The sequence below is a fragment of the Rhododendron vialii genome, chromosome 2a (genome assembly GCF_030253575.1).
Source record: "Rhododendron vialii isolate Sample 1 chromosome 2a, ASM3025357v1".
Lineage (NCBI taxonomy): Eukaryota > Viridiplantae > Streptophyta > Magnoliopsida > Ericales > Ericaceae > Rhododendron > Rhododendron vialii.
The window spans coordinates 13,017,689-13,031,733 of record NC_080558.1 but is presented as its reverse complement, the minus strand read 5'-3'; the positions used below and the strand labels follow the sequence as shown (position 1 = coordinate 13,031,733).

The 14,045-nt window shown below is 38.0% G+C and overlaps 1 protein-coding gene and 1 long non-coding RNA gene across 7 annotated transcripts in view; both read left to right on the top strand.

Annotated features, from left to right (window-relative positions):
- The window catches only part of LOC131316870 (uncharacterized), a 28,431-nt gene extending 14,395 nt beyond the window's left edge, over window positions 1–14,036 (top strand). For 5 of the 6 annotated variants that reach the window (XM_058346368.1, XM_058346367.1, XM_058346366.1 and 2 more), the window contains 7 exons: window positions 1,280–1,365; window positions 3,240–3,349; window positions 6,916–6,966; window positions 9,359–9,417; window positions 10,019–10,063; window positions 13,076–13,150; window positions 13,622–14,036. In XM_058346368.1, the coding sequence (XP_058202351.1) occupies window positions 1,280–1,365; window positions 3,240–3,349; window positions 6,916–6,966; window positions 9,359–9,417; window positions 10,019–10,063; window positions 13,076–13,150; window positions 13,622–13,741 (546 nt within the window). In that variant the 3' untranslated portion in view covers window positions 13,742–14,036. The remainder of the gene's footprint in view (window positions 1–1,279; window positions 1,366–3,239; window positions 3,350–6,915; window positions 6,967–9,358; window positions 9,418–10,018; window positions 10,064–13,075; window positions 13,151–13,621) is intronic. The other variant, XM_058346369.1, reaches the window with a different exon arrangement.
- Window positions 7,783–8,687, top strand: LOC131316872 (uncharacterized). Its single transcript, XR_009197312.1, has 2 exons — window positions 7,783–7,911; window positions 7,949–8,687. It is a non-coding gene; the product is annotated as an uncharacterized LOC131316872 (long non-coding RNA).
- Window positions 14,037–14,045: the final 9 nt, after the last annotated feature.

The window sequence follows — 14,045 nt, the reverse complement described above, 5'->3', positions numbered from 1 at the left end:
GGAAAACCAAGTCTTAGTTACATGCCTTGGTTTGGAGTTTTAGTTCAAGGTTAGAGATGGTTTCTTCTGATGAGGAACTTGAGAGGAAGATATACACTTTGCTCATCAATGCAGTTGTCTAGAAATCGGAACAGTTGTTTCATGTAGAAATGGATGTCTTCCGACAAGGGATATTGGCTTCCGCATGATGCTACTTAGACTTTTAGATGTTAGTAGAAAGGTTTTACAGATTAAAGTTTGGTGGATACATAGTCTAGCAGGGCTATTGATCCTGTTGAATGAGCCTTGTCAGATCAAGGCTGTGCAAGGGGTATAGGTTAATGTTTGGCTTGAAGTATAAGTTGATCATAGAGATCTCATCCATTGTATTGTTTCTATATGCGAAAGGCATGTTACTTGCTAATACTGACTTTGCATTTATGAATCAAACAAAATATTTCTTCCTCCATTCATTAGAATGAAAGATTTAGGAGTGCATCTTATGTCAGTGGGTAGAGACTCAATGGATACGGATTCAAAAGGACATATGTGTTGTGTCATGTGTGGCTGGTCTTGGCAGAAAAATGTCTTTCGCTCCTACTCATTATTAGTAGATAAGTTACTTGTGTTCCTTTATGATTTGGCATAAAACCAGCAGATAGTTTTCATTTGCATTCTGTTTCATTTGGGAAATAGGGTGTTCCTCGCAATTTCGGGCATCCTTTTGGATGGTTATTAAGAATGTTCTAGACAGAACTCAGAAGTTGACGCACTTATACGTCTAAATAAGTTCTAATAGAGAAGTTTGTTATTACGTTCACCTAGGAGTTTTCTGTAAGACAGAAAAGGAAATTGAAAAGAAGAGCAAATATAAGCTTTTGTGTAATTTGATGAAGTGGAGTATATAGGAAACGCAAGAAGGATTGAGTGGTTGAAAACATGACATCAAAATATTTAATTCCTTGTTCTGATGGGGTAAAAATATGTACTAGGGAGACCATCTCCCAATTTCTTCCTTTGTTAATGAGCAAAAGAGTTGGTAAGTTGGTATCTTTCCAACGATTTCATACGTTTTGGCTTGATTCTTTTAGTCCACTTTCCTAAAAAGTTCTGGGCACCGTAGTTCTGGGACACATGATTGCACAACTTAATTTCTGCAAGTTCTTACTCATTCAGGAAAATAAGTTCTTGTCTTTGCTACTTATTAAGATACTTGCTCTGTTGTAATGTTTATTTGGGAAAACATAGTGGGCTTTATACTCATAATTTGTAGTCACTATTTATATTGCCTTGGTCGCAGGTACGAGTTGTCTCTCCTGACAAAGATTTTTTCCAAATTCTATCTCCTTCATTACGTCTTCTTCGAATTGCACCTCGTGGATCAGGGTTAGTATCATCGTTATGTTGTGAAGTAACTGCTTTTCTGCGTCTTTGTGTTTTTGTTAGCTGGCATCTATTGTCTCTTGGTTTTGAATTTTGAGTACTTTTCTTCTTTATTTTTTACATGGATTTAGTCTTGCTGGGGCTGCTTTAATGTTAGTCTTTACGTTATGGTTTCAAGATGTGCAGCATCTGAATTAAACTGCCAAAATGGTATTTGAATCCTAATGGTGGTCTAAAAATTCGGTTATGTGCCAAATTTAGGTAAATAATGCTCAGGTTTTTGAATTATATACTGCCAAAAACTTAATGGATTTCTGCCTTTCTGCCTTATACAACAGCATGTTGTGTAAACATATGTCAGATCTGATGCTAAATTAATTGCTTGGCTTATGTAGAAGACACATAACAGTGCATGCTGCATTCTATAATTTAGCTCACCTTCCAGTAAAGATTTACAGACTTGCATTCAGTTTAGCAGGATTGTAGTTGTTTCTTAAATGTTTATTGTCAGTAAAATCATGTGATTGGATTTATTTTGGTTGTAAGGACTTCACATATTGAAGTATAAGTTGATGTTTGGCTTGATAATAATGTTTAGGTCATTAAAACCTGGACGTATGTTATCACTTTTCGTCTGTCTTAATGAATGGATACCTGATGCAGTTAAACAGGAACTTCCATAGGTACCTTAGACAAATTGGCGTGTTTTTTTGTATTGCATCGGTAGCTTTTTGACTTAGGGTTCCATAAGGTAGAAGAAGGCCTTCTAGATAGAAAATTGAGATATTTCCTTTTCATTTTAGAAGTTTTGACTTACTGGAGTTTCGGATATGCATAATCAGAGGGCCTGAACAAAATTTGTGGTTGGGGGTTTAATGGTTAAGTAGCTGAAGCGGATCGCTAATTGGCCTGTCAAGGGGTTGGACTTGCCAGTGCTTGGCTTTGAATGGTATAGGAGTCTATTTCAGCTTGTGGACTGTAACCAATAAAAGATAATTTGTGGACTGTAACCAATAAAAGATAATTGGAGTGAATAGTATAGCATATAGTTCTACAAATAAAATATAAATACTCCCATAGGCGCTCCTAATCTAAACATTTTGCTCCCTCGCTCCTGTTTCCTCTTGGTGCAACTAGCACATGCTGGTCTTTTCGTTCTTGGCAATGAGCTTCTTGGCAATGAGCCTTGTTGCCATTCTCAGCTCTCATCTTTCGGTCTTTTCTTTCGATCAACTTCAATTACAGATCTTTCCGTTGATCTTTCAGGTGATGATCTCCATCTCCTATTGATTATTCCAACCTTCTTGTTGCTCTCAGAAAGATAGTCACGGCTTGTACGTAGCATCCTGTATCAAAATTTCTTGATATAGTTGTCTCTGTTTTTTCCTTGAACTATGTGTCTGTTCCGCTGTGGTGGAAGTTATATGTCAACGATCCTTAATTGCACATACTGTAGCAAGAATGATGCTTGGAAGTTAGTTTCTTCTCTTCCAGCTTGACCAAGGCTAGTGGGGTTGTAAATGGGTGGCCGTTGTGTAGATGAATGCAGACACGACAGTTAAAAGATGCAAGGCAAGACTTGTTTTGAAGGGATTTAATCGAACTTTAATCGACAATTATTAATTATGAATATACCACCTTGCACTAGTTCGGTCATGGAAATTCAGAATTATGCTCATGGGGACATCCATCGGGCAATGCATGCAGTTGTTTGCACAGTTGGGTTGGTAGAATCATATACCTCGTGAAGTTTTCATCTGAGTCTATCAGTTTTGAATATTTTATTGAATCGTATACCTTGGTCTCCCCTGGATTTTGGTTTATTTATTGCTTTGCGTCGGATATGTGGGGATTTAACATGTTGGTGTTGCTTCCAGGTTGGTTTCGTTTGGAATGGAGGATTTTGCTAAGAAGTATGGATCATTGCAACCTTCTCAGTTTGTTGATGTGATGTCACTTATGGGGGACGAGTCCGACAACATACCAGGTTTTTAGTGATTCATTCAAGAATGATGTTTCTGTCAATCCTTTATCTTGATATCTGTATTGTTGGTTAGTAAATTCAGCTGGGAGGTACTATATTTTTGTATCGAAAATGAAACTGAGAGCATATAGCAATAAGCAACTAGATTTTGTGCTTTTGTGCATATTCAAGCTGTACCCTTTGCTCACATCAAACTAGCATTCTGCATGGTACTGTTGTGTAGTTGGTTTTTTGAATCACAAAACTGTTCGGGGAGCTTGTGTACCGCAAATGAGCTGACCATCTTGAATGGAAAGGAAAACTAGGTTACTAGAATGCTCAAACTACTTTGGCTGTATGCTTGAGCTGTTTAGTTTGCACTTTCTGCTCTATGAACTTCTACTTTGTTCTGCAAAGTCCATGAGTTTTTAATCCATATTTGTTCTTTTCAAAAGATGTATCTTGACTAGTTGAATTTAAGAGGATTGAGTCTTTGTATCTCAAGTCCCTTTTTATGCACAGTGCCTGTGAGTCTGTGACCCATATGAGAATGTTGAACATTAAATAGAAAGCAGGAAACCAACATGGCCTATTAGGATCACCATCCTGTTTATACTGTACTCATGGACTTAAGGGCCAATACACTGTATGATTGTTTTGGAGAGGACGGGAGTGCAACACATGTGTCTGACAATCTAGTCGCCCATGAACTCCACAAAAGATTCTAGGTCATTGAAATGACTCCAATTTGCCAAATACTACGTATTTGACTGCTAGGCCATATGTGGAATCTATTATTTTCGGTTGGTGCAAGATTGGTCTGTCATTTTTGTACCAAAAATATAATTTACAAAACAAGGAATTAACTATTATTCCGAAGAACGGTGGTTAAGTCCAGGATCGTCCACGGGGAGTAAAAAGCTAAGTTACGGTACTTCTAATTAATTTCTAATTTAATTTGAAAAACAAATTGAAGTTGGATTTGTGATTGATTTGATTAAGCTAATGATTAAACTACGAAAGTAGATTAAAGGTTTGGGAAACTGATGAGAGAAAATGGACAAGGGTTTCGATTCAACCTCCCTTTGCAATATAATTGTTATAATTGTGGCGAAGTCTAGGGTCTTATTAAACTTGTAAACGGACCATCGATTGGGTAGCAATTCCTATCTATAATCCCCCAAAATATTCTCAAGACTCAGTATAGGCTATCTTAATACGGCACGGATCGTCTTACTAAATTTAACCAACGGCACAACCCCGTCTCACATCACATAGTCTATATCAAAGCCTATCCCGAAACAATGAAAACAATCTTACGACAGTGGTTGATATCATGAATACAAACACAAAAGATATATTGGAAAAATATTAACTTCCATAAAAACTATGAATCATCCAAAGTCATACAATTAATTGTTGAATAAAAACCCTTGAAATCTAAACAATCACATTACTCAGGGAGATGTCCTCGTTACCCTAGCCGAACCGCTTAGCCAAACATGGAGTTTTTTGCCTCTGCTGCAGCCGCAGCTGTTATGCGTGTCAAAAGTCTCCCAAAACAATGTTAGATTTCTTGGAGGGTTCCAACCTAAAACCAATTGGCAATAGGTGGAGTAGCCTCTAAAATTTATTAACCAAGCTTGGGTGACTTAGATTAGCGATGTGGGACAAGTCTAACACTCCCCCTTACGTGCAGCCCGGATGCACGTGTAGGTGACTGACCAGGAGCGGACTGACTCGGGCGACAGAGATAACAGAGACTTTCCCACGAGAGGTGAGGCCACCCAAGACCCAACTCTGATACCATGTTAGATTTCTTGGAGGGTTCCAACCTAAAACCAATTGGCAATAGATGGAGTAGCCTCTAGAATTTATTAACCAAGCTTGGGTGGCTTAGATAAGCGATGTGAGACAAGTCTAATAAACAAAACCTTTGCTGTCCTATATATTTCTTTTCCACCGTGTGAACTTGAAGTAGCAAAAGAATTCCAGTGTTGGCCCATTGATGACTAAATTACTCCTTGGCCTCAATGTTGCCTTTGTGTCCACAAGCCATATTCTAATTCTCCAAAATCAGCCCAACATCATTGGCCCATAATCAATTTCTAAAATAAATGAACTCCTTTCAGAATTGAATTTCCTTTTTAGGCGGGCCCATCATCAATTTCTAAAATAAATGAACTCCTTTCAGAATTGAATTTCCTTTTTAGGCGGGCCCATCCCATGAAATAATTCTAGCTTCGTGTTCCATTTAATTGCTCCTTCAGTCCTGAAAAGGGAAAAATAAATATCAAACTCCGAGTAATATAATAAACGGACGTAACAAGCCCCAGTTAGGGAGCGCAAATAGGCATATTTACGCACCTATCAAAGATTATTATGCGTTTTTCTTTAGGTTTTGGGAGAATGATTGCGTTTCTTCTTGTGGAAACCTGAAAGCTTGATATGTCTAGCAAAGTGGTTTAAAGGACACAGTTATCCACAGATGGAGCGAATCTGTTTCCAAGTTGGTTGGATGATTCTATTATGGAAGCAAGATTTAACAAGTTAGGTTGTTTACTAAGTTAGAGCAATTTAAAAGCACCTCAGCAGCATCTGTAATCCAAAAAGACATGTCACTAGTTTCAGCTTGTATCCAATTTAGGGGCCCGTTTGGAAGAATGTACAACTATTTTCTGATGACATTAAGAAAAGGAAGAGTAAACATGGTTTTTTTTCCCCCAAAAATACCAGTGTTCTAAAAATCGGAATTAATCGGCAATTAATCAATGGCGGGGCCTATCCAACTTAATCCGACTTATTGCTATGCGCCGATTATTTGCCAATTACTAATTGCTATGAGTCGATTAATCACCGAGACACCAGATTTCTTTCCCTCAATATTTTTTCGTTGTGCTGCTAAAATTACTAAGATGCCTGAACATAATTTTCTTTGCTCTTTCTATAAATTACATCTGAAAGCTAATCTGGAAACTGCACCAGATCTTTATCTCGACCTTATTTCAGTGCCAAATCTACTAAAATCTTTTAGCCTCGCGTTTCCCTATTTCTTTTGTACTCGTATTGGTTCCATCAAAAGTATTTCTAGGCTTTTTTAAAGTCCACTGCTTCAGATCTTTATCTCGAGCTTATTTCAGTGCCTAATCTACTGAATTCATTCAGCCTCACGTTTCTCTATTTCTTTAGATTTACTCGTATTGGTTCTATCAAATTAAAGGGTTTCTAGGCTTTTTTAACGTCCCATGTAGTCCATAAAATGGTACCGCTGCATATATTTGTGGATTTGATGAATCCATACAGCAATTAAGGGGCTTTGGGGTTGTAGATGATGCGAGATGTTCCCTCGGTGTCGAACATACATTATCGATACTCTTTTTGTTTTCATTTCTGTTTTTCTTCAAATTATTTTTAAGCCAATTGTCAATTTCCTTCAAAGTTCAATCTTAGTGATATGTAAATATATGCATATATCTATTTGTTTTATTGCAGTTCTTTGAACTGCCATTGAACTTTGATATCATTTCTTCTGCGACAATAAGGCTCTAGATAAAGTAGAGTATATTGATGAGTTGATTTTTCATATGCAGGCATCGAAGGAATCGGAATTGTGCATGCTGTTAAATTGATCACGAAATTTGGTAGTTGAGATGTACTGTCTGCTATTTGGTTGAATACCTGCATGTGTTGTAAGATCAGTTTAAGCTGGAAAATGAGTATGGAAAGTTCTGATTCCTTGTCTCCCTATCAGACACTTTAGCGCAGCAGCTCTGTTAAATTCTTCATACTGATAGAGTAACAGTTTGGTTTGGGTTTAGTATTAACATGGGGACAAAAGAGGTACAAGGAAAACATGAAGAAATACTAAAACTGGGAAAGAACATATGATAATAAAACCTCGTAGTCGTTCCCCCAAGGACCAAACATGCCAAACCTTGGGGCAACTGGTGGTTTGCCCGGTGGTTAACTTTGGGGCCCCAGAATTAGTCGAGGTGCGCTCAAGCTGACCCGGACTTTTAGTTATCCAAACTTGAAAAGAAAAAAAAAAAACTTGTAATCCTTATTTGTTGAATGAAAGTAACCTAGAGTTTAAGCTCTTTCGAATTTTATATCTATATTTTTTGTTGCTTCATGAGGCATACTCAGATTTATTATGATCTCTGTTGAATCATAATAAGCCTTTGTCCACATAAATAAATATGCCTTCTGATATATGTGATATTATGCCGTTGCAAGAGTAACATTTGTGTTATCCTCCATCTCTCTATTTCAAAATGAAGTTTGTTACATACGTAGCATTCACCTATATGCTATAGGCAAATCTGATTTGCTACTCAGTTTCTGTTGGTAAGTTTCTTTTTGTTATTTAATTGGTAATGAAGAAACATTTTCGGTTAAGAAAAAAAAAGGGATACAGAAAGCGTACAAAGGAGGTCAACTCCACCAAAAGGAAAATTAAAAGAAACACTACATATTAATCATAATAACACCGCTAACTTAGGGATTTTTTCGTTTTATTGAAGTTGTTGCTGCAGCATGAAATGTAAAATATGGGTCTCCTATAAGTTCTTGCAGTTGTATATGGTGTCTTATAATTGCCTTTGCATGCTGTATACTGTATAGCCTTGATAAATTTATACTGTATAGTGCTGATAAAGTTACAAACTTTGCCAGCAGTAACTAAAACTAAGTATTACTCTGATCTAGAATCCCATAATGGTTTGGCAAATCTCTCTCCAACTCAACCTTTGTGTTTGGGGAGCATAAATTCTTCTCTGTAGAAAGTTTCTATTCTTTTGAGTGAGATGTAATTACCAAGAGGGGCTTGTTATAACTGATTGGAAATCGAAGGTTCTTATATACTTAATTTGGTAAGTTTGCTTGCTTCATGGTCACCTACATGTTCTACCTTTCTTGTTTTTCTAGATGGGAAGGCACTTTGTGAATAAACCGCAATCCCTGCTACTCATCAAATACACTATAGATCGTGTTGTGTGCTACTATCATTCAAGTCGCTCATGTTTTGAATCTGTATAGTTTAACAGCTTGGTTAAGTAAAGAGTTGTCTGTTGATTAACTTTTTTGGTCTTGAATGGTAAGATCTATCCAAGGTAAGATGTGACCAAGAATAGATTTACATGTATAAAATGAACATTTTCTTAGCAACATGTAATCATTTTGGACATGAGGCGACTACATAATGTGCTTGATAAGAGAATTGAAGCTGTGTTGGAAATGATGCTTCATATGGATATGTAGAAGTCCTTAGCAACCTTCTTGGCTTTGCTATATTTGTTTGACTGTCTGAGATGCATACTTTGTACGCACAACTATACATTGCCCCACTTATCAAAAAAAACAACTATACATTGCCCCCTTGTTAGACACTTAGACTTAAAGGGATCATTATTTTCTTTATCCTTTGGGTGCATGTTTCCAATTGTGTTAAAATCATGAAGTCAAACCGTTGGCAAGGTGGTGAGTACAACCATAGTGTCAAGGTGGTGAGTGCAACCGTAGTGTCAGGAACGCACCTCAGTTACAGCACATGTTATTTTTAATCATCAATTGTCTCTGAAGCTTAAGCTTTTAGGAAATGGGCCAAACATTGTATATCAAGCTATCAAACACCCTCAATCATGTGCACTCTGTTCTTGCACCTAGAGATGCAAACATCCATAAATAGAGGGAAATAGATTGCGATGTGGAAAAGTGGAATGCAAAGAGGGAACAAAGGTAAATTGAGAGACTTGAATCCAACAGCTCTTAGAAATCAAAGCTCTGATACCATGTTAAATCACAAATTGTTCCTAATGCTTACAAACATGGATGGCCATTGGTCTCTGTTCAATAAGTCATTAGGACGACCAAATATGCTATATTACGATTGAGAGGTTAGTTAACTAGTTTTGCATGACGGCCGATCAGTTTCTATTATTCTTTATTTCCTGGGTCTCATTTCTTTTATTTGTTCTTCCACTTTGTGATTGTTACCCTTGTTGATTTGGCACTTATCCTCCTCAGTATGCACAGGTTCATTGGAGCAGTTGTTGGACCAAGTAGACCAAGTTGAGGAGGAACGATTCAGAAAGGTTGGTGATAGGTTAGAGAGTTCACATGTTTTCAGTTAGCTTCCCCATATGAAGCTGAATGGAGCGCATTTAGTCTGATCCATCCAGTTGGTCCTTGCAATGGATAGAATTTTCTTTTTTCTTTGCTTTTGTCCTTGTATCCATCAGTGGTTCTTAGCTCTCTTACCCAAGTGTTTCGAACTAGATCAGCATTCTTTATTTTAGGGCCTGATTATATTGCTGATTTAAGTTGTGTTAGATTATAGATCTGTATGATGTGGATCTACTTTCAGTCTGGTTCTTTTTATGTGCCACTCGGAAGCTGCACATCATGTTTGTCATTGCATTTCAAAAGTTGTTATATGAGGAAACATGGATACAAAACTAGTTCCTTATGGTTTTTCAAAGAGAAAAGAGTACTGTGAAGAGCAGAAAGAAATGGGGCGATAAGATGTGTGTGAAGTAGTGTAGTCTTTTTATTACCTACGTATGTTATTGAATTGAAGTAGATTGTGTTTTCTTTTTCCCATTTTTTGTGGGTTGAAACAGTGAGTACACCTTTTTGGTTTTGTATGATAACCAAAAGAAGATATAACTTCTTTCAACTGATTTTCATTTGTAGGCCTTGATATCAAATGCTCATCAGGCTATCCTAAGCAAGAACTTGGTAATCCTCTCTGCCTTCTGCTATGTTTCCTCCTTGCAACTTTGTTTTTTTATTTTTTATGTAATTTACAATGCTGAGTGTTGAGATATTGTCCTACTTAACATATAAAATGAAATGTCGTGAGTCCATATAAGCATCTGTAAGTACCTGGTTACAGGATACAAGATAACAATGGAAAGATCTCTTCCACTTTAGTCATTCATTGACTGTCGCTGTGAGAACATTGCATTTTCTGTTTTAGGTTCTTCTTGGAGATTCTGTTCCTTTTCTTGATCTTAGGTTTGGATAATGGTATTCACCCTTCATTTTTGGACTCCCACACTCCCCATGCGGAAGGCTAAAAGGGAACAGGGGCCATCTGAGAGGCTTGGAGCGGATTGTGAATATCATCTCCCTTATTTTATTTAAAAAAGAGAAAAAGTTATATCCGGATGACCCGGTGAACTAACCTTGTCCGGGCAACCAATGAGGGGATTCCACGTCATCTAAGTAGCAGAAGCTGTGCAACCATCACGAAACATTTAATGCTTACCCTGTTTGTTTACTTTAATGCTTACCATCACGGATCAAAACAATGGCATGTGTGGGCTACACCAAAAACCAAAAGGCTAAGCCACACCCAATCTCGCTTTCGTCTTCTCCCCTTTTCTTTTAGTAACAGCTTTTAACCTCCGGCCAAATTGATCTCGATGGTTTGCAACACCATCACTTTTCCGGTGATCTCTCTCTCTCTCTCTCTCTCTCTCTCTCTCTCTCTCTCTCTCTCTCTCTCTCTCTCTCTCTCTCTCTCTCTCTCTCTCTCTCTCTCTCTCTCTCTCTCTCTCTCCGTATATGAGAGTTAAAGGGACCCACAATATTAATCAATCCGGCCAGATTAGCAGTTCACTCTTTACTAATTTTCTACTGCCCAAATCTTTTACCAAGTTTTTGGAGAATAAAAAAGGGGCTGTTATGATTAGGTTTTCATTTTCTTGAAAATAAGGATTTTAAATCTCCTAATTCTTGCATTGTGGAGATGAAAGTAAGAGCGTGATTGAGGGCCGGCGGCGGCGGGCGGAGGATGGAAAGGCTATCAATGAGGATATGGCGATATGCCGAAGAGAAAGAATGTGTTCTGTTGGCCAAGATTTTCACAGTAGAGAAAAGATTGGATGTGGTTGAGTCCTTTGGTTTTTGCTTGTGGTGGACACGTGTCATTGTTGGAAGATGAGGATGGGGAGTTGTGACAGGCAATTGGCACAGAGGATCCTAAGCTGTTCAAAAAGAGGAAACAACAGGATAATCATTTTTAATGCTGCCTCGTGATTGTGTTGCAACGTCTGCTACTTGGATGACGTGTAGTTCCCCCATTGGTTGCTCGGACAAGGTTGAGTTGCCGGCTCATCCGGAGATAACTTTTTCTAAATTAGTCTTAGGTCCACTGTAAGGAACTTGAAGAGTCTCTAGTCCCACGTTCTAAGTTAATAAAGTCTCTAGTCCATTTTTAACATTTTATAGCAGGCCCAGTCCACTCCATTTCAATTTAATACTTATACCCTCCCGCCACATCATCGCCGGGAAGTTGACCGGCGCAAGGAAGTTTGCCGGAAAATTGGTCAGTGCCGGAAAGTTTGCTGGAAAGTTGGCAGGCGCCGGGAAGTTTGCCGGAAAATTGGCCAGCGCCGGAAAATTTAGGCAGTTTCATATGGTTCTAGGGTGCACTTAGTTTCATAGGGTTTTAGTAGTTTAGGCACTTTCATTGGGTTTAGGATTTTAGGCACTTTCATAGGGTTCTAGGGTGCACTTAGTTTCATAGGGTTTTAGTGGTTTAGTCACTTTCATAAGGTTTTAGTGGTTTAGGCAGTTAGTTTCATAGGGTTTTAGTGGTTTAGGCACTCTGGCGAACTTTTCAGTGGTGATGTGGCAGGAGGGGTGGAGGGGGGGTGAGGGTGGTGGTGGAGGTGGGCTTATTAAGCAATAGGACTAGGGAATCTACAAATTATTGAGGTGGGCTAGAGACTCTACAAGTTCCTTATAGTGGTGGATTTGTTGGTGATAGGCTACGTGGAACCTTTAATCACGCAGTTTGATGGTGTGTTTATGGGGATAATGAACTCAACAGTTTGCTTTATAGATCTTCTAGGCAATATGCTGTCGAAGACCTTGTCCCCAGTTCTAGTGGAAACCATCAACCTCCACATTTGTCTCTCAACAGGGTTGCTGAGTTTTAACTAAGGTCCCAAGGGGTTGATTACTTGTCCTATTTTATAAGTAGAGAACCTTGGTGATGGTATGACAGGTACAAGACCTAATAATACACTAGTGAATTCTTGAAAAGGTGGCGCGGGAAATTTTCAAGAGCTTTAATGGTGTAGCAGCTTTAATGGTGTAGCAAGGAGGTTGAAAAGGGAGATTTAGTGTTAGGTCCACTATAGACATTTCATAAGCCCACAAGTTCACCTGATGATTTTGTAAAGCCACAAGTCTATACAACCTAAACTCTAAGGTACCCTATGAAAGTGCCTAAACCCTGTGAAAGTGCTTAAACCGCTAAAACCTTATAATAGGAAAGTGCACCCTAAAACCCTATAAAAGTGCCTAAACCCTAGGGTACCCTACGCTAGGGTAATCTACCCTACCCCAGGGTGCCCCATCTTCTAATAAAAAAGTACATCCTAAAATCTTATAAAAGTGCCTAAACCCTAGGGTACCCTACCCTACTCTACTCTAGGGTACCCTAAAATGGACTTGAGACCTTACAAAATTAATAGGTAGACTTGTGAGCTTATGAAGTTTACATAATGGACCTAAGACTAATTTTCTATTGAAATAACAGCTAGGGATGTTGTGATCTTTAATTCAGTGCAAAGATATTCAAAAACTTATGTACGAAGTACTTTGTTTTTTGGTATGATAATTTCACGTCTTTTCATAGTGGACTAAAATTTTTGATACGGTGGGAGTATCTAGTAATTAGATGTGTGAACACTCTTTGGATGGAATGTGATGTGCAAAAGTTCAACTTTGTTGCAGGCAATGCTACGTTCAGATCTTCCATATTACATGGTTCCATTTGCAACTGAGGATCTCAGATTTATGAAACCAGAGGTTTGTACATACTGTTCTATGAATTATATCCAACTGACTATTTTGGAGTACGTCTTCCGTGGCAGGTGGCACATTTTTTGTCCATTTTAACTATTCTGGACATCTGAAAAATCATCTATATTTTGCATCTTATTGGATAATTCAAATACATTGTCAACAATAATTAATTTTGGTCATCTGAGTGGAAAAAAAAAAATTTGAAACTCTGTTGAGTACATTACCCGGAGGACTTATCACTGTTATGATCGAGGCTATCTTTGCTCTTTACTTTAACTGGACACTTTCGTGTGGCTTCTAACTAGCACGAGTTTATTTCTTTTTTCAAAAAACAATAATAGGTTCAATTTTTTCCAGCACTCTAATGAAATTCCCCCCTTTTTGTTATTTTGGACAAGAATGAAGTACCTTTTGAAAGCTGTTTGCATATAGAACTGACAGCAGAATTTCTGAGCTTGGATCTTGTGGATACAGGACAATGGGGAGAAATTTACAAGTCTCTTGACAGCAATCAGTGCTTATGCAGAAGGATTTTCGGCCGATTCACTAATCAGAAGAGCGATTTATCTGTGGAAGAAGCTTGATACGACATGATTCGGATGTTTTCTAGTTCCCTAACATGGCCAAGAATCAAGTGCACTAACAACTGCTTATAGTTTTGCTTATTCAATGGGTATAGGTGTAAAGTTGGCTATTCCACCCTTGTAACCAAATGGTCCAATTTTCCCTAGTTCTTGAGCTTGTCCGTTTAGGTTTTCAAACATCAAGTTTTTGGCATTATTTTGGAATTCAAAATGAATTATGACGGCACAATTGCAAATAGCTAGTATGAGAGAAGAACCCATTAACCGAGTAAGAATTTGTGCTAATTCTTGAATCTAATATGGCAGATTTGACG